The following is a 26,173-nucleotide window of genomic DNA, read 5'->3' as shown; positions in this document are numbered from 1 at the left end:
GTGCTCAGTGAAGCTCAAGTTTTGCTTGATATAAAGACGGAAAAAAACATCATCATTCGTTCTTCTTCTAGAAGAGACGTGGATGTAGTAAAATCTCCATTTGATTTGAGTTGAAGTCACGTTTAATTCCGTACTAGATTTGTTTTCAACCCGGATGTACATGTACCACTTTCTAGATGAACAATGCAACTTTTAAATGTCTCCGATGTCAAGTAAAGTTTGGTTCCTCTCAGACGAATCAGGTTCTCTCTTCAGCTATTTCACCTCATAATCAACATCCCATCCTCCCAGGTAGTAAACTGCTCTCGATTTCACCACTTATATCGCATAATACAGAGTGACATTTTTGCTGCATGCAATGTATTCCAAAATGGCATCTCCTTATGATACGCCTGGAAGAGTTATCAATCGATGTATACTTGGGGCGCACTGAAATGTTCGATGTCTAAAACCAATCATTCACTGGCCCTTTGTTTGCAGTTGTATATTGTGATGGGAACGGAACAGCATTGGGAAACACACTGAATATTTCATTCCATCAGTCAATTTTGGGGGAAGAATTAGCAATAAATATTACAAGCAAAATCATTAGTATTGATGCGCGTGAGCAACCAACCCGCTGAATGGACCTTTGTAATAAATTCTATTGATCCTTGTTTACACTAATACCATTGGTTTTTCATGAGAAGAAAAGAGACGAATTTTCAAAGGCAATTTCGAGCGAGAATCATTGATCGCAAGCAATAATAATAGTCTGAGTATCATCCGTTATCAACAGAGCCAAGTCTCCTGTATAACGTCATATATGTCTAAACATACAGATCAGTGTTGAAGTCGATTGCTTTTTTCCGAGTTCCGAGTACTGCCGAGTACTTAGGTTGCCGATACGAGTACAAATACGAGTGCTGTACTTCCGAGTCCAAGAACAGGTATCCGAGTACGAGTACTTGTGCTTCCGAAAACGAGTACGAGTACTGAACTTCCGAGTACTAGTAAGAGTACAAGTACTTGTATTTCCGAACACGGCCATAAGGCAAATGGTGCGTAATTGGCACAGGCCCATCCAGACCGATATACAGACCCAATCACGGCTAGCTGTTATATGTGCTTGTCCGGACACTTACAGAGGGAAATCAGGAAACTTTGACTTCTCCACAGGCCAAGCAACCATTTCAAACTGAACGTATCGATAAAATAAGGCCATGGTATAAAGTTAAGCTTTACCAGTTTTCCCCCGAATACTGCTATTCGAGTACGAGTACTTTGATGATCGAGTACAATGTTGACATGTCGAGTACGAGTACTTGCTGCCCGAGTACGATTACCGTCATTTCAAGTACGAGTACTTTGACGTTCGAGTACGAACACGGGTGCGACCAAACAAGTACTCGAGTAGTTCTCGAGTACGAGTACCGAGTACGAGTACTACAACGCTGATGCAGATATATGTAAGCCGCGCGCCAGCCAATTGGTTATAATCTACAGGTCAAGGTGAAGTTGTATTGCCTGATTAATCAGCAATCAGTTCATATGTAATAGACCGTGGCTTTCGCCGCTTTCGCCACGGTGTATTAGACTAGCTGTTCCATTGCTAGAGGGAAGAAACCATCCTTAAGGTTAAAAAAGGTCCATATTGTGATGTTTATCAGAAGGGAATTTTTCATACAATATAACAAGTTATGTACGAGATCACCGGCTGTATTGATCGTAGACTGGTTCTTAGTAAGGTACCTGGACTTCGACAACCGGCACTAATGCTTTTGCAACACGTATTTATGGCGTAACTGCAAGTGTTCGCTGGGAGCACTGATCAATATACTGACTGGATAGCGTACAGAGGATCGCTGCAGAAGAAAGTCATTTGAAGCCATGATGGAGATACCGTATGGTGTTCTATAGAGAACAACTTGCCCTCTGATTGGATCTGTTCTCAAACGTTGTAGGATTCACTTTTGCAGCATCATGGTTCACCTGATCACCATTTGTCCTCCACCCGTTCAAAGATTTTTTTTCAAACGTTTGTAGTTTGCTTTCTGAATGTCCCAGTTCATTTTTTTGCGAAGGTTGGAAATAGAATCAAGTCGAAAAATGTTCCCTTCAGAACATCATACTTTGTTATATCGTGTGCTTGAATACTGTAATTTTAACGGTCTGGGACGGCCACGTGTCTAAACAATAGAAAATGCATGTCACACACAAAGGGTGATATGCGTTCGCGTTAAGTTAATATTCTGCTTCACCCAATAGGCCATTATCACGTCACGGCCATTTTTTTTTCTCATTTAAATCAACGTAAACAAAGCGAGGCTGGAAGCAAATATAGTATGGTTCCTATTTGCACAAAAAAACATTGTCATTCAGTACTGTGATTGGATACAGGGGATATGACTGAAATGGTGGCAGCATGATAAAAGTTTATAGAATGGTACTATGAATTGGATGCATCGTTATACATGTATTACTACACATCCAAACCCATCACAAATCCAACTTAGTTAATTAGTGCTGATGAAGAGTCTTACGACCTTCAAGCAACTAACCCTATCACAAATTACCGTGCACGAAGGGAAGCTTGACTAATGAAAGCCTCACGCACAGCCATAACACGCGCATTAATCTCTTTTATATCCATTCGGTTGGAACTAACACTTTTATACTAGTTACCATGACAACTAGATGAATCCTCATCAACAACAGATGCTTGTTTGTTTCGCCGCTTGATAACTGGGGCACAGTAGCTGCAATGCAACACTGGCGCGCATCTGTGTTGGCAAAATTGATCACAAATCACTTTGAGAATCTTCTAAATCTCTCTCTGCCAGTTATATGCACGTTTGTACCTACAATCTGTCCGATTCTGCATTATTCAACTTCAGCAAGTTCGTTGTAAAGACCTGTTTTGACACTGACTTTGAATGGAATCTGCGTCCATTGAAAAAAAGGGAATTTCATTCGGTCATTTTGACTTTGTATTAGGTATGGGTGTCTAAACAAGTGCAAAAACCGTCGACGAAGTTAACTAGCACTGCGTAGGTAGGAAGGTGATCAGTTCAAATTTCAAGATTCATACCACAATATGAGTCCAGCAGGGATTTTTCTGATTCTTCTCGTGAAAAGCTGCCATGCCCAGTGTCGACATTGGTTGACTCCCGAGTTCCACTTTGCAAGTAATCGAATCCTGCAGGGTCATGTGTTTCAGACGAAGACTGTATCTTCTGCTGTGGGCTGTGGGCGAGACTGCTCTATGGACCAACAGTGTGCATCATTCAATTACAATGCAAGCAGCCATCTTTGTGAGCTCAACAATAAAACAAGACTCCAGAGCCCATGTACCTTCGTAGAGAAGCAAGGAGTTTTCTACTTTGAAGGCAAGAAAACTTCAGCAGGTGCAGGTAAGATATGGATTCACTACAAAACAGTCTCGTTCAAATGTTTGCATATTATAAAAAAAAATCTCTTTTGATCAAAATAGGCACAAGTAATTACATAATCGATTGAACGAGTAGTCTGCGTATCACCCATTATCCACGGAGGCAAGTCCTGTATCACGTCTGATATGTCTAGACATTATGCAAGCCGCGCTCTTTTCACGCTCCGGCTATGAAAATAGCCGGTTTTGTGATCTGATGCCCGACACAGGAATCACTGAACCGGCTATTTTCCTTGTGTAAACTTGCCAGATCGAGGCTGTGCATGCCTATGGCGGAAGCGTGAAAAGAGCGAATTGGAGTCCACTTTACTAAATCGTGACGTCATTTCATTCCCAAATCAGAACTAAATGGTTTGATTGGTCAATTCGAATGCAGTGTTTTGTAATACAACAGCCGGGCGCAGTATCGCGTAACATGATCCACAGCGCGTGACACAGGTTTTTGTTTATCCATTGTCTATGAAGTGCAACGGTGAATTACCGGAAACCCATTATAGAAAGCGCCCGCTGATTGGTAAAAATCTACGAGATCAAGAGGTGGGGTCTTGCCTAATTAATCAGTGAATCTGCTCGCATATTATAGACCATTGGATGAGTGGATACTTACGGTTTTTATAACTCACAACCGCTTGTAATGCCCGCCATTGTGGCAAATGTTGTAGAACAAATCTTGAAGTTCTCCAAAGGTCTAATTTACACGAAATATTTGGTTTCTTATATTTACAAAATAATGTTTTACAGATGGTTCTCGGGCGTTTAGCATCGTTGGTCAGCCGGCCCAACAAAGTTCAAATTACACCAACTGGTTTGCTGGTAAGGCAGTGGACGGCAGTAGTTCAACAACCAAGAATTATTGTTCGCACACCCGTAAGTCAGATGAGCCTTTATGAAATTTGGCTTGGAAAGGCCCGGGGGTGGGGGAGCGAAAGTAATTTCCATTGCAACTTCCTGCGAGGTGGTGGTAAACGATAATAATAATTGAAATATAAATTAGCTCGGTATTGGAAAATAGAATCCCTTGACACATCAAAGTGTTTCGACGTTTGGAAACAAATCAAGTCAAAATGCATATTTTCCTCACGAATAACTTAACTCATTATTGGAGGGAGAAAAATGCATGGGTTCTTGGCATTGATTAAAACCAGTCAAAAATTGTTTTTAATAAAAAATAAATTAAAAAAAACCCAATAAGCGCTGATTTCTCACAAGCGACTTTGTATTTAAATTGTCTTGACCCTTTCTTTCTGGGGTCAAAATAGTTGACGAACAGGCTCCGTGGTGGAGAGTCGATCTTGGAGAGGACCACTGCATCAGCAAAGTCCGAATTCTGAATCGTGCAGGCAGCACCAGTAAGTCATGAGCATTACAACTATCAGGACCTGGGAGTTTGGGGTCTTAATTCTTGGGGCTGCCCGAAGGTTGGGTTGTCTGAATTTAGAATACGTTTAATTAGTCCGAAGGCTCAAAGATAAGGTTCACTAGTCCGAAGGTTCATTATTCCAAATTGAAAATGAGGATCGATAGTCCGAAAAAAACTGTAAGGTTCGATAACCCAATAGTCCGAATTGTCAATAAGGTCAGATAATCCGAAGCGTCTGACGAACCGTATTAACCATTCGGACCGTCGGACCTTATTGGCAATTCGGACTATTGAACCTTATTGTCCATTCGGACTATCGAACCATATTGTCCTTTTGGACTGTCGAACATTATTGTCGATTCGGACTTTCGAACCTTATTGTCCTTTTGGACTGTCGAACATTATTGTCGATTCGGACTTTCGAATCCTGTCGTCTATTCGGACTATCGAACCTTCGGATTATTGAACCTTATTCTATTTTCGGACTTATTGGCTCTTCGGACCATCGAACCTTCAAACTATCGAACCTTCGGACTATTGAACCTTCAGACTAACGAACCTTTGGACTAACGACCATTCGGACTGACGAACCTTCGGACTAACAAACCTAAAGACAGTCTGACTGTAACCTTAATTCTTAGGACTGGGGAGACATTACCCCCACCGTAGTTGCTTATTCTTTGGCCGATTTCCCCAATAAGATACAGAAGTGCCTATAATTCAGGAGCCTATTTCATCATTATCTTCACGTGGTCAATGTGCAATAACTGCACGACAATGGATATTTCTAGAAAGCTTGTACAATACCAATTAAATGCACTCAAAATTTGCTACGTACATTCCTTGAGTCATTACAGTAATTCAAGTCATCTACAGGATAGACAAAGTTTATAGTTTATGCAGTAGCCGCTACTATGTACATCAGATTCGAACCAGCCAACCGATCCCGTTAGCTCGGTGGTCGAGTGGTAAGACATCTGCACTAGAAAGCAGGAGGTCGTGGGTTCGAGTCCCACCCGAGTGATTTTTTTCCAACTCTCACTCGGGAGGTTACACCATTAGTATACAGTGTTTAAACGTCCGTGCAGGGCAAAACCTAAATTGATTTATATCACCCCGACGCAAAATTCAATCTTATAAAAGTTAATTTTGTAGGAAAAATATTTGTCGGTATATGAATTCGTCAAAAAATTACGGCATCCATTTTCGACGAGAAAGAGTCACAATAAAAATGCACTGCCAAGCGCCGGTTTCTGTAACACACTATCAACATGGAATGTCGGAAACGCTTTCGAAGCCGACAACATGTCTTAAACGTGTGTGGAGTTTTAAACCAAATGTGTGGATACCTTTCAATTGTGTAGGCCGTCGATTGACAGGCGCGGTTGTTCGCGCTGGTGACAACACCACTGTCACCAACAACCCGACTTGTGGTTCACCTGTCACCGCTGCCCAAGCCAAGCCAAGCGGTGGCACCATCGAGTTTGATTGCTGTCCGGAGTTGAGGGCGCGCTACATCAGCGTGGATATCCCCAGCAAGAGCATCTTGCAGCTTTGCGAGGTCACGGTGGAGGAAATACCCATTGACCACTGCCCGGGTAAGAGCAGTGGCGAATGAGCTAGCCTTAGTCAAGTCCTACGCGCTTACCCGGACGCGTGACGCACCCCGGATGCTGACACGTAAAAAGACTAGGACGAGCTGCGGCGTAGCCGCGAGGGCCTTTACCATCTCGTGGATAACGCTTATGTTTTTCTTTACATTTGTCTACCGATTTGGTAGACATGCATAATGCATTACCCGTTGTGAATTGACCAATGAAAATGCAAAATTACTAACGTAAATCATGCAGCCGTTGTCTGCCGCCAGACAGCCATGGCGCGCGTACTGTTCCTGGTAACCGCAAACTACCGTTAGATGATTGGTTTATATTGCTTGATTTATATTACGTGAATAAATTAATAAGTGATTAGTTTCACGAGATAGTAAAGGCCCTCGCGGCTTCGCCGCTCGTGCTAGTTTTTTTTACGTGCCAGCATCCAGGGTGCGTTACGTGTCCGGATGGTCCGGGTATAGGCGCGTGGGACTTGACTAAAGGCTACGAATGAGCTAGCAAAACTGCCAGTACATGTACAAGCAAATTATGGCGTATCTTATTTCATCTCTCTTCAGCAAAGTGTTGTTTTTTTAACTACGTCATTGATAGTGACCTTGCATGGTATTTACGATTAACAGTGGAATGTATCCGAGACATAATTTCATTCAGTCCTTTGACCACGGATCCTAGACACCAGGATAAACGACTGTTCTGAGCTCTAGCACAAAATGCACTGAGCGGACTTGTCTTAATTGGTTAGACGCGTGATAACGGGCATTAATACCCGTTGGCGCGTAATCGCGAATTTTCCAGATATGCCATTGTGTTGGGTTTTTGCATGACATCTAAAACGGAAATATGCATAAAACTGTAAGCAAAACTACTTCTTATTTAAGATATAATTGTTCTAAATTATTTAAGAAATAAATACTTCAGGATATAACAGATGGTATTGTGCAGTTTTTGTCGTCATACATATATGAAGTATTTACCCGGGAAATAAAAGTCAAATTTCGAGGAGAACACCGTTTACCCAAATTTCGTTTTTAATGAGGCTTTTATTAAAAAGTTTTAGAGAGATAGGATGCCGAACCGATGAAAGAAAAGCGACATTTCATTGTTCACCTTAAAGCTAAAGATATCGTGTTCGGAATTACCATGGTTATGTAGTTATCACTTATCAGAATTCAATAATAAAGACCAAAACGTAGACTCATGAATATTCAAAAATATAATTCGCTGGCTTGACAGACTTCGAGGCCAGATCGGGTGCAGAGCCTTGCAAATCTGAAAGCCACCACGCGCAGTGGTCTTTGTTGAATAGTATTCATGATATGTGCCACCACAGGCCGTTATCACGCGTCTAACCAGAAGTTGGGCCGAGTCGTTTAACCTGGTGTCTAGGATCTGTGCTTTGACTAATGATTTGGTATGCGTGTACAAACAAATACATTCTACGAGGTCAACAACTGCAGTATTAATTAATTCATATTTATTAATTCATTCATTTAGGGTGCAAAGGTGACCGTTGATTGTATAAAGTGATCATGCCGACTGGTAGAAAGACTTCGTTCAAAACATAAAACACCCAATTTCTGTAGGCCCTTTTTTGATTTTGAAAAATCTTTGTTGATACAAAATTTAGATTTTCATTGTACCCTGATATTGAATCTGTAGATTGGGCTACATGTACTTTTTCATCTACAAGAATTTTTCGTAGCTTTAAAAATACAAAAAGATGGTTTTAGACGTATCGAATAAAGGACAAAATGTCTTAGGGACCTTATGGACTTTATGCGTGTAAATATATGTTTTCATTTCTGAGACCAATGATGAATGCAACTTTGTTCAGAAACCATTTCGTGAAAAAAAGAAATCATTTTGAAATTACTACTTTTTCAAAATAAAAAGAAATAAGAAAACATAAGAAAGATATAAACTTGGCTTGATTCTTCAATGATCTTATTTTTTTTATTATTCTAGTTTATTCATGTAAAAACACGAGGTAGGCAGCCACAAAAGAGTCGCTGATATAACCACGTTTACACTTTATGAGAATTAAAAATGGTTACATAGCAGTTTAAAGGAGTAGAAGCATAAAATTACAAAAAAAGTATAGGGTCATATATATATACAGCACAAAACAGCACAATATAAAAAAATGATTTATAAACTTAAAAAAAAATCAAAATTGAAGACAGATCATTCAGGGAAGTTGGTTTAATAAAAAGTACTCACTTGCACCTACATTGTAAACAATTAAGAATTGCAAAAGTTTAGCTAAGACAGGAATTGTAGACTTCATGTATCTATCAGTTTTGCACTTAGGTACAACTAGCGTAGACGTGGAACTGTCTCTGAGTATTCTGGTAGTGGTGTTATTCAATTTAAGAGGGGGGAGCATATTTCTAAATCTGGGGGAATATAATATCATAGTTTGTGCCAAAGTTCTACAGTAAGGTGTCTCTCCTAGTTTCAAGGCTAGAAATACCTAGAACGTCCAAAGCATTGGAGTAACTGTGATACTGATGAGAGCCTAACATAATGCGACAAGCACGTTTTTGTACATTTTCAATTCAATAAGCCAGTTGTTTACTTATCGAGGTATACCAGACTTGGCTTGCATACTCTAAAACTCGTCTGATGTAGCATATGAAGACCGAAACTAAGTCAGCCAAGGGAGCGTCATATTTTTTTTCTAAAATACACAAGGTAAATAATCTTCTAGAGGCTCTAGAGACAATATCAGCAACATAATGTCCCATTTGAGATCACCCTGAATCGTGACTCCCAAAAGTTCCATGTGGTTGACCTTGTTTAGGGATTATGTCATTAAGAGTAAACATGGGGTTCGGGTGTAAACATGGAGTTCGGTATTTTGGGTGCGATTGGAAAAGAAGCCGCAGACAATTGGAATAATTGAACGTCTAACCCCAAGGTTTATACGTTTCTTGATAATAATATTAAGCTAAAGTTTATATGAATTGTCTTTATTGTTAAATGTTAGAAATAGTAAAATAAAATTAATAAAAGTAAAGTAAAAAAAATAGTGATAATAATAATTTAGATGTTATTTCATAATCAATTTTTTCGGAGCATAAATTAGCTTAATCCATGTGAGGCGCCATCATTTTTATTTAAATTGTAATCAACCACAGTACTGAACTTTTCAGTATGATGGGGCGTGGGTGTTACGATCTAACAGAAGCCCTTCAGTAGGCGTTATGATGATGAACATATTCCCTTCTCAGTGTTTAAATAGATGGATAGAGGTCCTCTTTGCTCATGAAAACAATTTTAAGCCAACAAAATTCAGTGTATACATGCCCAGATTACAATTTGGTCAGTTCCCATGCGAAAGAAATTCGCGTTTTATCTCTTTGTTTTTGCCTGGCCATCCCACCAGCCCACCACAACAGTCTGAAGCTATATGTATACAGCTAAAAAAAGAATGAGGACTACCTGTTTTCAGGTTCCAAGACTGGGTTTTTTGACGGGACAATTGATGGCCTTGTGATAACAGCAGCTATAGACCTTTCTGCGCTTGGTTGGCAAACTGCATTTTTGCCAACCACGGCCTGCAAAACTATGATATGTGTTTTTTTTTTCTCGAAAAGACACTGAAAAGAACTATTCTCTCCGATCTACTTGATTTTTAATTCAGAAAACGCTATTTGGCTATCTGGTCATTCTGAGCTAAACAATTAAAGACATTTGTAATTCGGACATCTGTAATTTACAGTGCTGTTAAACCCTCCTTCTCTTATGTTCTTTAAATATCAAAAGTAAATCAGCAAAGAACTAGTGTTTGGTAGCAGATCAAACTGTTAAATAATATATGCAATATAATAGTGCATAACGGAGTGATTATTAATATATTTTTTAATTTTTTTTAAGGGGGGGGGGGTGTTTCAATATATTCCGGTCGCAGAACCCCAACTAGAAACGTCAGTAGGGGTAGGTTTAGGTGGATGCACCCCCCCCCCCCCGTTCAGCAACTGTCGTATGTTACGATACTAGTAAACTGTGGCTACAAAATATAATGCTTAAGTCTCTAATTATATTCTTAAAGTGCCTTAGAATGCAGAAGAAAGCATCGTAGATGTATAATGTTTTGCGGTAAATTACATGTGTGCACCAAAATAAATAAATGTTTCACACGAAATGAATGAGCTCTGGACTGACAATTTTTGCAATCAAAGGGTAATTTTTATTATTAAATGGTAAATCGCTGGATCAAACAAGAAACCTTTCATTGCATAATTCCAGAAAAAAAAGCCTACGAGACCAGGCTTTCGGCTACGCTTTGAAGAGAAAAGTAACACAAAATCAAACTTTTAACGTAACCCTCTTTGTTCTTTGGAAAGTCTATTTCGTGATTGGGTTACTCTGGAAATTAGACATTGAGAAACGTTAATGCACAAACTTAATACAAAATATTTAAAGTTACAGGGCGAGTCAAATAAAGCGGAGCCCAAACCCCATAAAATAAATTTTATATTTGCAAAAATAGCACCAAAAATACTAATGACTGGAAAGCCAATTTTATACGCTACTTTTGGATGAAGAAAATTACTGAAACTGCTCATTTAAAGAAATTCACCATTTAAACACCAGGACCCTAGAACCGGTCTCGTCCCAAAAAAAGTCATTGTGTGTTTTGACTGTTTGGAACAACAAACAAAATGACACAGAATACTGTTTCAACAACTGTAGTACACAATATCTTTTAAACAACCATATACAAACAATATGATTTATAGAATCTACTCTTTTTTTTTAAAGGACGGGCCTTCAAAGGGATTCTGTTGAATTTTTTAACGTTTAAACTGAGATTTTATCGCTGGTGATGTTCGGAAATTGCGACGAAGATTCTTGAAATAGCATTTTCTTTTCATTTGACAATTTGAAACTAACCCTAACCCCTAGTGAAGCGAGTCCCTGCCGCTTCGGCGCTAGAGGGCGCTTTAAACAAGAACAATCCACAGTCGTATATATATGGAGAGAGTTGCGAAAACTTCGGTAGCATAAAATGGTACGACAGTAGAGCGCGTAATGAATATGCATGACTATGACGTCACTAGAAGCTCATGAGTAATATATCACAGTAGAAAGAGGACTTGTTAAATGTGATATCATCGGTAAAAAGGGACGACACTAGAGGGTTGCGGCGCGACAGTAGAAAGAGGACTTGTTAAATGTATCATCATCGGTAAGTGGGACGACACTAGAGGGAGGCGGCGCGACAGTAGAAAGAGGACTTGTTAAATGTGATATCATCGGTAAGTGGGACGACACTAGAGGGTGGCGGCGCGACAGTAGAAAGAGGACTTGTTAAATGTGATATCATCGGTATTAATGGATGCAGCACATACAGTGTGCATCCATATATCTATCAGTACCGTGCGTGATATATTACTCATGAGCTTCTAGTGACGTCAAAGTCATGCATATTCATTACGCGCTCTACTGTCGTACCATTTTATGCTACCGAAAACTTCAGACGGACTGTTGAACCATAATGGCCGTATGTGTATTTCATGATATGTACGTGCGCCGTTTTGATGGTGCTCTATGGTTAAGGGGTGTAAGTATTATGATGTACAGGTGTATCATGAACAGCGCCCTCTAGTGTCATGTAGTACCCCGTACCACCCCCCCCCCCCCCCCCCCCCCCCCCCCCCCCCCCCCCCCCCCACCCCCATCCCCGGCAACCACCTCTGGCTTTTCGAATTTCCACAACCGGGAAATTTGGTGATTTCAGTCATCCCCATCCTCCCAGTCCCCGGCACATATATACGCCATTTTATTATAGCTATTCCTCACGAAACCATAGTTGTTTGATGTCAGAAAATAGACGGACATAAAACAGCCGCCGGGAAAATGCACCTGTATTCCAAAAGAGGGCGCTATTGTATTATTACTCCTTAGCGACCACGTAAACGCACACTTCGAATGTGTACACTCTGTGCTTACAAATCACCGAGAAATCTCAGTTTTATGCCTCATTCTGAGAACCCATTTTCCTGTGCCAGACAATAGAAATATCCTTTGAGTGTTGTACCGCCGGTGACTAGACATGGCAGTGCCGTTCTCCAACACAAAGCTGCGAGTTCCGAGAGGGTTCCAAAATCTCCTGGAGGGTCTCGCCAGGGAAACGCTGCGTAACCAGCCGGAGAACATCTACGCGTACGCGGCGGCCTATTTTGAGAATCTGCTCAAAATCCGCGAAGGTAAAATCAGCAGTACAGTAGTCAGGTAGACTTGTGCATCCAAAACAAAATATATAAATGCTTGTGCTGTTCAAGATCGGATCCAGAATAGTCCGAGTAACTTGGACCCAACTTATCGCCTTTTAAAAATTTGGACATGGTCTGGCGATAGTAGGGTCCAAGCCCATTCCTCGACCTAGACAACACAGTCACTGACAGTCCCAAAAACCAACATTTTCCAACAAAAAACATCAGATTTCACCTTCAAAACGGCCTCCAAATTACTAGGTATGCCACCTGAGGTACAAGTAGACATCGATAATTAAGATAGTTGTACTGAAGTTTACTTACGATCCGGAAAAAAGTGAAATTTTCCGTTCATTTCGGAGAGCTCCCCTCGCGATCTTGAACACGTTAAATTTGCGATCGTGTTTAAAGTTTGAACGACGCGATTTCTTCTACATGCCCAGCGTACATTCGATGGTCCCCGTATCCCGTATGCGATTCCGTTACCGAGCGCGCGCGATGCATCGATTATGATAATGATCACGTTTGTAAACACATACATGTACATGTGCATTTCGAACTGTAAAAGGGAATCGGGAACCAGCTTGAACTGGTACCCGCTATAAAAGCTGCGCTAGTTCCGGACTCCCTATTATCGTTTGAAATGCACATGTGTTTACAAACGTGATCCAGTCTACTCATTATCATAATCGATGCATCGCGCGCGCTCGGTAACGGAATCACACTCGGGATACGGGGACCATCGAATGTACGCTGGGCATGTAGAAGAAATCGCGTCGTTCAAACTTTAAACACGATCGCAAATTTAACGTGTTCAAGATCGCGAGGGGAGCTCTCCGAAATGAACGGAAAATTTCACTTTTTTTCCGGATCGTAAGTAAACTTCAGTACAACCATCTTAATTATCGATGTCTACTTGTACCTCAGGTGGCATATCTAGTAATTTGGAGGCCGTTTTGAAGGTGAAATCTGATGTTTTTTGTTGGAAAATGTTGGTTTTTGGGACTGTCAGTGACTGTGTTGTCTAGGTCTCGGAATGGGCTTGGACCCTACTATCGCCAGACCATGTCCAAATTTTTAAAAAGGCGATAAGTTGGGTCCAAGTTACTCGGACTAGATCCAGAACACAATTTTTTGGGGGGCCAATTATTCTTTTTGCCTTTTTATTTTGGTTCCCAGAAAATGTGGGTGCTAAAATTTTCCACCCAAAAAATTTAAAGCACCCTAGGCCTAGACCATGTAGGCCTAGACCTGCATTGGTAACGTGGCTATATAGTCGTGTTCCCTAACGTGGCACACTTCAAAGCCTACCCGACTTTCTTCGTGTAGTGTTGCCAAACCTCTTTGTTGACAAACCTCAAATTCATGCAGTAAAACACTAGTACTTTTACCTTATTAATGCTTGCTATTTAACCTCTGTGAACAATTTCAGTTTCATTAAATTTAATCCGAAATTCAAAAACGGTGGTGTCCGGAAATTGGGCACAAATTGGCGGAGTGTTCCCTAACGTGGCGCACTTGAATAAATCTAGGAAAATTCCAATTTAACATTTAAGAATTTCTGTAAACTTGATAAATTCTTATAAACATTTATTATCTCTACTTACATGCCCAGCCAGATGTTTGGTAGAAAAGTATTTTCTTATTTTTTGGGGCATTTTTAATGCTCTTTTTAATATGCTCGTTAAATTTCTGGACTGTACATGTATGATGTAGGCCTAAAGTGGAAGGTCTCCAACCAGGATTTACAACACGTCGAAAGTCCAGAGAATAGGCCCTATTAATAAATGAACCATGGCTATGTATAGTCACGTGTACAGCCCTCGAGTTCGGGGGGGGGGGGGGGGGCACATAGCCCCACTTGGCACAGGCATGCGATGATATTGCTGCGCTATAACATCATCCAATCAATGGGCCTAAGTGAGGTTGTGGCCATCCTAACTGTAGTTAAGACTGATGCAACAGTTGGGAAGTGCAGTCAGACAAAAGTTTAAGTTACGTTATTCCTTTTTTGTATTGCCTTCCAGAGCAAGGTATCGACCCAGCAGACATTGGGGCCAGACATGAGGACCGCTACTACAACAATCAAAGCTTCAAAATGGTAGGCTGATCTGTTTGGCTCATCCTCGCCGTACGTCGTAAAACTGTTCCCTGACAAACCGAGTCCATATCTTTCCTGTTTTGACCTTGTCTTGGCCCGACAAAAATGCAAGACGTCAGTGATCAAGACAATGGTTGCATTGTTGTGTAACGCCCTTACATAATTGTTTTTTTACTTTCTCGCACTTTTATTACGTCTTGGTCATTTCAGAACAATGGGGAGGGGCCATTTTATGTAAAAGACCGTCTGAATAAATTTGTAACAACACTTTCCTATTTATAGCTCCATACATGTACTTGATCACCGCATGTATGACGGGAATGTTTACAACCATCAGGTGAACCATTGAACCTTTTCTCGATCACTGATTGGTTCCCTAGGAAAGCGATGATGCTTGATCACGTACAGTAGGGGCTGTTACAACCTTTGGGTGTGAGCCATTGAACCTTTTCTCGATCATTGTATGGTTCCCTGGCTCCAGGCGCCGTTCTAGAACCAATAGTTTTTGGGGGCTAGCAGGGTGGATCCATAATTTTTTTCAGGGAGGTGTGCTGAAATGTAGACCGGTTATTTTCCCCAGACACTTAGGCCTCCGAAAATCAATAGGTGGGGGTGGGGGGGGGGGGGGGGGGGGGGGGGCTCATGCCATATTTTCAATGGGGAGCGCCAATAAAATCCTAAAATCATTCACACTATATTAACTACAAATGCTACCTTGTCACGACTATTTCTTTAGGGGGGGATTGTTCGCATGTACATCACAATCCTTCTTTTTGCTAATGCAATTTCTTTTTACGGAATTTATTTTGGGGGGGCTAGACAAAATTGTCTAATTGTTGTGCCAATTGAGGGTGCACTATGCACCGTCCACTATTGCCCTTTTTATGTAGTTTTCATGATTCGTGTCTACATGCAATTAGTCAGGTCTCTGTGCCAACTGCGAAAGTGACTTTGTTATATATCATAGAGCTATATTAAATTACTAGAGCGCTGACTCGATGTACAAAGTAATGCCTGATGGGCGCATCCAAGTTTGTGCACAAACCTGCGGAAAACTGGAAATTTTTTACGGCTTTGTACGGCTATTTGCATATCTGTGTTTGTATTCCATACCGGTGCGTCATCAAAGCCGATACGCCCAAAACCGAAACGTACAATCAGCAAATGAGCGTTTCATTTTGCTCTACGCAAACAGCGCAACGTGTGCGCGTCCTTCCTCTGCAGATGCTTTTCGCCGTGACGTTTTTTTGAACCATCATGATGCGCTTAAGTTGATTGCATATCTTCTACTTGCGCGTTGCATTTAGAGCACACTTTTAAAATTCAATACATCCATTTTGATTATGTTCTACAAACACGCACATAAATTCAAAATGTCTGCGCCCAGAGTGGCTTCAAAGCGTCTCCGCGCGCAAGAATGAAGAGGTAGCGCTCCAGTAATTTAATATAGCTCTATGTTATATATCCATCAAGTTACCACTACGTGGTTTTTCGTAATTTTTGAATCACCCGAAGAGACTGTTTGTCATGTACTCTGGAACAAGCATTACAAGGCTTGCCGTGACTCGTTATATATTTATACCCAGGGTGCCAAGGCCAACATAGGCGACATCAGCGACCCGCAGCAGCAGGCCGCCGCCGTCACCCTCCAGAGCTCCGTCCGAGGTCACCAGGACAGGCAGGCAGTAGAGGGCGACAAACAGACAGTAGAGGGCGACAAAGAGCCGGGCAGGACAGACGAAGAAGCAGCCGCCCTCAGGATACAGACCAGCTTCCGGGGGTATGAGGCCAGAAAGCGTGTGAATGCTCTGAAGTGCGTAACTAATACACTCCTTTCTCTTTCTCCTGCATTTCTCATCCTAAGGGCCATGTCGCACGAGGAAATCTCCAAGAAGAAAATGGCAGGCAAATTATACTTGCCTGTATTGTTCTGAGGAATTTCCATAAATCATTGGGAAAAATGTGGTTTGTTCGTCCGGGGTTCGGTTAAGTCTGAGGGGGAGTGGTTGCCTCCAGGCTGCTTGTGAAAATAATTGTCTCGTGTGACTTGGTCCTATAATTCCCAGGGTTAAATGTTGTAGGAACCTTCCCAAATCCTCCAGAATCCATCAAATTCCACCACTGGTCATGCAGGTATCAATGGCAGATACTTTGAATTCGCATTCCATTTTTTTTTTAACCCAGTGGATTCTGCAGGATTTGGGAGGGTATTGGGTTGGCTAAAGCAATCAGAAATGATTGTGTTTACTTTTGTGTAGGTTAGAAAAAGTCGAATTTTGAGCATGGGCATGCGCGATTCTCTGCACTGGCTCATTAAATGGAGGGTTCAAACCTATCTGTGCCCATGACTGTACAAATCAGCCCGATTGTGTGCTAAGGTATTAAAACAAGATAAGGCAAAAAAAAAAAATATTCGGTCTCTGGTCAGACCAAAGTTCCGGAATTGACGCGGCCACGTGGCTTTTTTTTTTTTTCTTTTTTTTTTTTCTTCAAGCTTGGATTGTACAGACAAGGTGGGGTACTATTTTGCTTTTTTGGTGTCCTCATGTACATTGGTGTCCTCCATAATTTGCCTTGGTGCTTTCGATCATTTGCCTTGGTGCAATTTCCCATTCCTTGGTGCTCTTTGGTAAAAAAAAATTGAGGAGGTGCGGAAATAGAGGGCGCTGTTGGAGCTACCGCGGAACATTTTGGGGAAAAAAAAGATCGACGTGCATGATTAAAATCGACGCGCGCGCTGACCAGAGACCGACTTATTTTTTTTGGCCTAAGTTTGCGGTAGCACCATGTGAATAAATCTCTTTGTGAGTATGTGTGGTTTTTAAAAGAACCAGAGGGACTCAACGTTTCGAACAGTATGCTCTGCCCGTCGTCAGGAGAATGAGGGATTCCAGGTCCTCAGGTGAATTTGTGTACAAACCTTATGGGAGCTGTCAAGAAAAAGTTAAAGTACAAACAAAAAGGGAACAAACGAAGCAGGGATCAGGTCCTCATGAGTATAGTAAAAACGAGCTGGGTGTACATGTACATGTACATACATGTACATCTTTTATGTACATGTACCTGCATGTTCGAGAAGTTCCCCTGAAAAGTTTACATTGAACTCGTGTGCATACATGTACATTATTAGTTGTCCTGCGAGTGCTTGTGGAACACGGAATAATGTAGTGCGTCTGTGTCCCACATAAGGCCTCGTGGTATGTGGGACACAGACGCACTACATTTTCCGTGTTCCGCAAGCGTTATAACGAATTTATCTTCAAGCAAACTTGACGCATTAAAACGCGCGCAGTGCACAAACTTTTCAGCTGTTATCCTATTAGGCACAAAAAAAAAAGTCTCCGGTTTCTGGTATGCGCGCGCGTCGCCGTAGCCGTGCGCGTCGGCAAAATGAAAAAGTTTTTTTTCCAATGAAAGATGATGTCTCAAAACCGCCAAACTCACTGGTTTGACTGGAATCCTGCTGCTGCACAATTTTAACGTGTTTTTAGATTGGGTTATGGTCGAGAATAAGCTTTATGTGGCCTCTCTGGTCTCCCATAATCAGATAATATTTGCACTAAGTTTAGTCGGGCACCATTTGCAGTCATCAGCCAACATTTGAAGCAAAGCTCCATACCAGAATCCGGATACTTTTTTTTTGTGGCCTTACACATGCGTGTTTGTACGAAATGGCGCGCGCATCTTGAAATAGCGTGATACGCAGAGTGCCGTATGGCCGTGCTAAATGGTTATGTGTACCACGGCTTGATGCCATGGATCGACCAATCAGGATCGAGGATACATTTGAACCCTTCAGCAAAGTTCTAGCGATTCTTTGTTTGAATTCTTTTACCATTCCAAACTTTTTTTTATCAATGTTTCATGGTTTTCCTGTTTTTCCAATTGGACCTGGGCTACTGCAGCTCTTACACACTTTTTGCCGTGTTGGAGCTCATGCACTAGTGTGCTGTTGAACTAATATATGCAAACTTGTCTCACTGTGTGGTGCTTTTATAGCGCTTTCCACCATTCATACTAGTCCGACTAACTAGGACTCTAGGGATCGCTTTTTAACATTTGGACATGTTAAAAAAGCGATCCGTAGAGTCCTACCGTAGTTACTCGGACTACATTCGTAAGTCTCAATGTGTTTCACAATTATGACCCAGTTCCACAGGCCATGGGACGCTTTTCTGCAGCCGAGATCAACGCAATCTGGTCTCTTTATACATGTACTCCTTGAGGCAGGGAGGCAATTAAAGTAAAGTGTCTTGCCCAAGGACATCGGCATGCATGTTCCCCATTACAGTTCAAACCCACCTTCCAATTGGCACATTGGTCGAACACAGTTGGACCACATACATGACATACATGCTTGCGAAGTACATGTACACGTGTATGCAGCATTTGTGTACAGTGAGGAAATTTGATTAGTCATAATTAATTCATTGAGACATGTTAAGAAACTTTTTCCATTAACGATGTCACATGAAAATCCAACTCCTATGAAAATCGGACCCCTATTTCCCTATAGACCGCTTGCAGACGCGTTCGATAATCGACGCGCGAAGGCGCGCGACGCCATGTTGTGGGACAGGCGTATATCAATTCACGCACATTTTGTCCCATAACATGGCGTCGCTCACCTTAGCGCGTCAATTATCGAACGCGTCTGCAAGCGGTCTATATTATTGGTTGATCCCTCGCACGTGACAGGTCACTCTCCCGAAACGATCCTAAAAATAGCATAGTATCGTACTCACGCATGCGCAGTACTACCAATGAGTCCACATTTCATGGAGTCGGATATTCACGCTACACCGGTACTCTCATTATTTGCCTGAATAGTCACCCTTTGCAAGTCTGTTCAGTTGCCCAACAGAGGGCGCTGTTCATGCCCTCTTGCAATCCATATATTGTACTGGTGTGGATAATATATATTAACGGTACATTTTCCCATACATGTGTACACACATGTATACTATGTACACATCACATGCACACACAAAAAACCATATACTGGAGAATACATTTAGGTAAATGTGGATGAATCTCGGATCTCTTTGTTCAATGTCACATTAAAAAGTGTTCACTTTTGTATTGCCTTCAATTAATTTAAAAACAAAATCTATCTTTCGTTATGAAACTCGAAAATAGCATCGGGAGCAAGTTTAACTCCGTACTGTGGAAATATACAGGTGTATTGCTCAAATTAGCAGCCACTTTTAAAATGGACATTATTCCTACAAACTACCCTTTCATTACTAATTAATTCAATCAAAGTCCATAAAGCAAATTATAGTGTAATTGAGCATGTAAAGTGCTTTCACTATAAAACATTTTATGGGCACTTAAAAAACCTATCATCACTGTACCAAAGAACCACAGACAGGTGGTAAGAATTCCCCTCCCCCCTCCTCCCTTTGACTGTCACTCCTTTGAATTATAGATGAAGGAAATTTGACACGCTCTTTTGACTGAATAATGGCCCTAATGTGCATCAATTGAAGCTTTTGGCGATCTGTGAAATCTGCCACATTGTACTGGATTGATGACTAGAAAGTTAAACAATTTTTTTTTAGATACCCAAGATAACTGAGAGTGCGGGGTTGTCACTTTCAGGAGAGGGGGGGGGGGATGTTCATTAAAAATTATTATAATTTTTCAAGATCTTTAATTTTTTTTTTCCTGAAGAATTGCATTCATTCAGGCCTTATACAGGTTTGAGTATTTTTCCTGAATGAGCAATTTTTGGAAGATTTTGGAATTTCTTTATATACAAGTGTGGGGAATTTTGAAAAGATTTCAGACATTTTGTTATTCCAAAAGAAAGAAAATCGCTACATAGTCCCTCATGCTCATCCGGAGCCACACTGGATTAGACTTTGTCAATTTTAAGTATATGTGATGAAACTGAGAATGACATCTGACATGTCTGATTCTAATCTAAATGAAAAAGAAGGAAAAAAGGAAATAATAAATAAATAAAAAAGGTTAGTCGCTGTAGCACCCGACATGCCCGAGACCACCCTGCCTATTACTCACTGAACTGCCCTTAAGCACTCGATGGTTGTATTAATTCTTCAGTGAATTTAACACAATGTAATACAATGTAGTACAGATGCTAATTAATAATGGGTTAAAATCTTTCATGAAATTTAGATTTTTTTTTTTTTATTATAAATATCAAAATTCAAGTGGAGTAAAATTAACATTTTAATTCAAATAATGAAAGAGAGGTATTACATTTTTAATTTGAGTTGCCCGAGATAACGAGGCTGCCCACACCGAAAGACCAAGGGCCACCCCATGATATAAAACAACGTCATCGCTCCCCGATTAACCCTCCATCACAGATGACAGCCCTCCATTCCAGTACTGAGAAAACTCCCATGATTTAATTATAGTCTCCCTCCCAGCCCTAATCTGACCTTGTCCATTGATAGTATTTTGTTTTCCAGATTATTTCTTGGTGGGTTTTTTTCTGTTAAGCACGTACATGTTTCGTCTTTGTTTTCTTGGCTTCGGTTGTTCCTACACTGATGACGTTTTTTTTTTTCATGCATGATAATTGGACAATTGAAAAAAAAATTAAAGAATAATGGATCTGTCTGGCCGTTATATTATGAAAAATTTTGTCTAGCTCTAGGAGACTCTTTTACCTTGGCTGAACATCATCAAGTACGCTTGTCGTAAAATTGGGCAAAAGCTTTGTTTTGGGATGAGCATCTATAAAACTCCATAGCTCCTCTCTTGTGGGTGAAAACCAAAAAGCTGTAAAGTACTGCGAGCAAGCTCATTAATATTTTGTGATCCCACAGGTAATGTAATTTTGAATAAGAGGTCCTTGCGGCCTATACAGGGTGAGTAAAAAAAAAACGAAACCCAAATGTCGGGACTATTGTTTTAGTGAAGTTCTGCATGTAGCACTTTCAAAATCTAGGATATGAAAGCCCAATTCATTCAAGCTTTCTTTGAGTACACAAGTCATTCAAATTACTCATGCACTTTTCAAGTAACGGAGTTTTAAAAACAACCACCGTTTTAAGGTTCTGTCCACGGATCACCAAAAAAGGTGTGCGTTCTTTCAGCAAACCGAAAACAATTCACACACATCCCTACATGTATGTGATTTCTTTTCGTTTTGTTGAAAGAACACTGATCTTTTTTTGCGATCCGTGGACAGAACCTTAAAATGGTGGTTGTGTTTAAAATTCTGTAACTTGAAAAGTACAGAAGTGATTTGAATGATTATTGTACTCAAAGAAAGCTTAAGAATTGGGCTTTCATATCCTAGATTTTGAAAATGCTACATGCAGAAGTTCCCCAAAATAATGGTCCCAACATTTGGGTTTCATTTATGTTTACTCACCCTGTACTTGGGACAGATTGTAGAAATATTTCTGGAGATCAAGCATTTGTGACTTGTAGCTTCCAACTTGGGCGATTTCATTCACAAATAAACCCAACTTGTGGGTCTATTTCGCATTGAGGCAGGGGGCTACATTTAGACGTGGGCCCAGGGGGCTACATTTAGACTTGGGCCCAGGGGGCTACATAATTTAGACTTGGGCCCAGGGATTGGCAACCATTTTTGGGGAGGGGAAAAAAATAGATGGGGCCATCTCTGGTAAAATTGAAAAGAAAATTGTCCTGGAGGTTGTAATCTTAAATTTTCAGGGGAAAACACATATTGCCACTTTGCTCCTGAGCGCCACACGAAACATCGCTTTTTCTGTCCGATTTTGTATTGTTTTCTATGAGCGCATATTTGGTGGAGTGGAACCTTGTCAATTTTCCTTTTGTTTGTGCGTGTGCGATTTTTGCTTGAGTGTTTGTTAATATATACTCACTGTAGGGCCGCGCCGGACATTCAAATATTAGATCATCAACAAAATTAATAACCAACTAAATAGCAGTTGTTTTGTTTTTTGATTCAGACATTCAACACTTTGAGATGTCATGAGAAGATGATGAAAGTTTTAAAATCAGGCGTTTCATAATGCAGTGCACCAGAGTTAATTTTTCCAGTGCATTGTGGGAGATTAATGTGGTCGACCACAGTAGTTTCGTAAGCGTATGATTTGAGTAGGCCTATATGTTTGCCCTTGTCTTTTTATGGTGTGTTTTTTTTGTAAGGCAGCAGAACGATATGCCCCAATCTATAACAAATTAGCTCAAGTTGTCTACTGACACTCATTCAAATGGGGTCTTGTTAAGTATATCTCAAAAGTATTATTATGATATTTTTCCCCCTAAAAACATTCTTCAGTGCATTTAAATTGTTTTAAGACAAAAACATTTCCAGGTCATGCAAGTTGCAGCAAGTCAAGATGTTAAAGCTAATAAGTTGTTGCTAAGTGTATAAAGCATCGTGGACTAGAAGTTTTGGTCCTAAAGCAAATGTGAAGCAGGGTCAGTGATGGATTTTGGCGAACCTGGCCTAGTAGGCCTACTTAGTAAAAGACACTTGGGAGTTAAGGTTAAAACAACATTTTCAGGTCATTTGCACAGCCCATCCTTCCCATTAAAGGCTTATTTTCAAGGAGGTATGATTTTCTTTTACAGCCCCTTGGCCAGGGTTTCTTTCTATTTGTTCTGCGTGATATAATCTTGTTTACCCAGCATTTGATGAGGCATGTGGCTAGTATTACGGCCTCCATCCCTTCTGCAGTACTGAAAACTCTAATCTCCTTGCTGCATTCCCTGTTGGATAGATGGGAAATTACCATCTCTTCGCTCTTTAATTAACCCTTAGGCATTCACTAGATAACAAGAAAATAATAATTAAAGGGACACAGCGTCCTTGAACAGCCCAATTGGATTACAAAACGCGCTTTGAATTAAATAATGTTGATCAGAAAGAACATTTAGAAGTAGGATATAAACACCTACACAACTTTATCCTTTAAAAAGTGGGCATTTTTGTGTTATTTTATTATGCGCGCGAGAACGACTTTCGGGGTCCACGTTTGCGACCCCAACAAGTTGAGCTGTTTGGGTGCTAGTTGTGATTTCATGCGTAAAGTGTTCGCTTTTTGGGGACGTTGAAGAAACCACATTTTGTGCAAATGGTTGCTCACCACTGTTCCCGAGAATGGTGCTGTAGGCCTACACGTAAACACACAACGTAATATCGTACGTTATAATAGACACACACAACGTAATATCATATATTGACTGAACGACAGTCAGTGTACGAACGACAGTCAACATGTACGATCAATGTAATATCGTACATGAACAACAGGAAAAACATATTCGTCCTCATTCATGTCCGATGTAAACAGGCAGAGTTTTTTCATCTTTTCGCGGGAACGGTAAAACATTACATGTAGGTTGGTTTCCTTTTAACAGATGTTTGAAATAAAAGTAAACAATACAAAACATGACATTTTCGGGGATTTCAGGAACTAGAACCCCTTTAAAGATGATACCCTGTCCACCTTAAATAATATATTGTTGTCTCCTTTAACAGAATTTTCAATCTGTATGGTTGTTTCAATTAATAAAAACAAAAAATAGTCTGATTATAGGCGTGTAGCCGCCAATAATTATAATATTGTGAAGTTAACTTATCAGTATTAAACTAAACCTTGGTGGATTATTTTGTTCAATGTCTCACTCAGAAGTGATATATTACTAGGAAAATAAAAATTGAAATAAACACATTTGTTATTCGAGATGAAACTAAAATATAGCGAGGGTAATACATCTTTAAACAACTCAGAAAATAAATGAGCACCTACCGGTATAATGTAGGGAAAAAAATACGATATTTTTGGATCTAGGAGAAATTCCAAATCTTTAATTACAGGTATTCATTCCCAATTTTTTTTTTTTTTTGTGAGGGAGTGACATTTAATTGGTTCATTACTGAACCATTGTTTGTCAGTGTTGATGGAGTAGGCCTATTGGCCAGTTGAGCACCCCTGCTTTTTGAAATGGAGTGGTCTGCTATCGTCGTTTTGTGCCATGGTGTAACTACTGTACATATAGATCAGTTTTGTTGTTTAATCCTGCATTATTGAGGAGTCTTTCAGAAATTTGGGGGTTTTTTTGGGGGGGGGGGGTTGTTGTTGATGTTTTGTGATTTTTTTGGTGGGGGGAGGCAGATTGCCGTACATAAACTGTAATGCAGTGCATTAATGTCCTTTAGAATTTTGGTTTTGATTTTGTTTTGATGGTGTTTGTTTGTTTGTTTGTTTGTTGTCGTCGTCAATTTTTCTTGGAGGGGGAGGGGGGTTGGGTACCGGTACATGTACATGTAGTACCATGCCATACATGTACTTTGTACAAAACACACTGTATGTACTGCATTGATGGAAGGCCTTCATCATTTTTGTTTAAAGACAGACAAAACAATTACTTTGCCTTTGGAGGGGGTGTGGTCTGGTTGTGCTAGGAGCCAGAGGGCCATCATAACGTAGTGGAGAACAACTTGAAGGAATTGTTTCTAAATTTAATGTTACCAAAGAAAACTGTCTAAGATGACTACTGTGCATTAGGTCTTTCCACTAGCTGCATTTGTTTGTGTCATTTTAAGTAGAACTGTGTACGTATCAACCATTAATTAGTTTGCATGGAGTTTGTTTTATTTTGGAGTACGAACAATGTGTACATATTATGTACAGTACCAAAGTTGTTAAATTATTACATGCACATTGTAGGCCTAAGTGTTGGATCTCGCTTATACTACGCTGCATCGGGAGTCCTGTTTATTACGTCACAATTTACTATGTTTTGTTTGCTGCCCCCAACGACGACTTTTACACAAATTGCACGTTTGGGTCGAAACAGGACCTGAAAAACAGCTCTCAAAAGTACATTTTGTACTCATTTCATGACAGACACAATAGTTGTTTTTATTTCATCACACCTTAGGCTACATACATGTATACCCGAAAAATGATGGAAATGTCTTCGAGCATTCCACAACCTCTTACAACCATACATGCATACACATTGTACATAGTAGTCTTATCAAATATCATATTCACTTAAAGTGTTGATTAGGACAGTTAAAAGTCAAAAAAGGTATTAGATACCGGTAAGCTGGCATAAAACTGAAATATGGTAATCATGCATAATTCATCATTGCTTTGGGCCGATCCATTGTTTCCCCTGCAGTAATACACTGTACAGTGTACATGTACTTCATTAAGTTAAATAGCCAATCATGGTGATTTGGTCATGCATAAATCATTAAACAAATTCTGGTCCTTCAAAGATACATGTACACTGCAGTATGCAGTCTTGACTCTGGCAGTTAATTGCAAAGACTGGTCCATTTTGCTTCTTGCAGGGTGACATACATGTACATGCACAGGTACATGACCAAAGATAATATTGTCCATGCTTACCAGTACATGCAGTACTTGTATCGGTATTTATGAGGTTGTGGACTAATCCATTAAAGCTTCAGGCTGGGTGACGTGAATGGCCAATGAGAATTACTGGCCTATA

The 26,173-nt window shown here is 40.4% G+C and overlaps 2 protein-coding genes across 5 annotated transcripts in view; both read left to right on the top strand.

Moving 5' to 3' along the window:
- Window positions 1-2,485: 2,485 nt before the first annotated feature.
- LOC119735488 lies at window positions 2,486-6,447 on the top strand. Its single transcript, XM_038209193.1, has 4 exons — window positions 2,486-3,392; window positions 4,172-4,297; window positions 4,690-4,779; window positions 6,155-6,447. The coding sequence occupies exons 1-4, from the start codon at window positions 3,077-3,079 to the stop codon at window positions 6,406-6,408; spliced, it is 786 nt and encodes a 261-aa protein (XP_038065121.1). The 5' UTR covers window positions 2,486-3,076; the 3' UTR covers window positions 6,409-6,447.
- A 5,825-nt stretch (window positions 6,448-12,272) lies between these two features.
- Window positions 12,273-26,173, top strand: part of LOC119735477 (microtubule-associated protein futsch-like) — a 42,311-nt gene continuing 28,410 nt past the window's right edge. Inside the window, exons 1-3 of one of the 4 annotated variants that reach the window (XM_038209181.1) lie at window positions 12,273-12,618; window positions 14,652-14,725; window positions 16,312-16,538. In XM_038209181.1, coding sequence (XP_038065109.1) covers window positions 12,465-12,618; window positions 14,652-14,725; window positions 16,312-16,538 — 455 coding nt within the window. In that variant the 5' untranslated portion in view covers window positions 12,273-12,464. The remainder of the gene's footprint in view (window positions 12,619-14,651; window positions 14,726-16,311; window positions 16,539-26,173) is intronic. The other 3 variants (XM_038209182.1, XM_038209180.1, XM_038209183.1) reach the window with 3 other exon arrangements.

Source organism: Patiria miniata, unplaced genomic scaffold (assembly GCF_015706575.1).
Source record: "Patiria miniata isolate m_02_andy unplaced genomic scaffold, ASM1570657v1 HiC_scaffold_29, whole genome shotgun sequence".
NCBI classification, from domain to species: Eukaryota; Metazoa; Echinodermata; class Asteroidea; order Valvatida; family Asterinidae; genus Patiria; species Patiria miniata.
The sequence above is the reverse complement of the archived record's forward strand: the minus strand, read 5'-3'. Positions and strand labels throughout refer to the sequence as shown.

Excerpts from the sequence above, each read along its gene's own strand:
- LOC119735488 (XM_038209193.1), top strand. The coding sequence starts at position 3,077 with ATGAGTCCAGCAGGGATTTTTCTGATTCTTCTCGTGAAAAGCTGCCAT. Across the intron at positions 4,298-4,689 it reads GAATTATTGTTCGCACACCC|TTGACGAACAGGCTCCGTGG; the intron begins GTAAGTCAGATG and ends GGGTCAAAATAG. Across the intron at positions 4,780-6,154 it reads GAATCGTGCAGGCAGCACCA|GCCGTCGATTGACAGGCGCG; the intron begins GTAAGTCATGAG and ends TCAATTGTGTAG.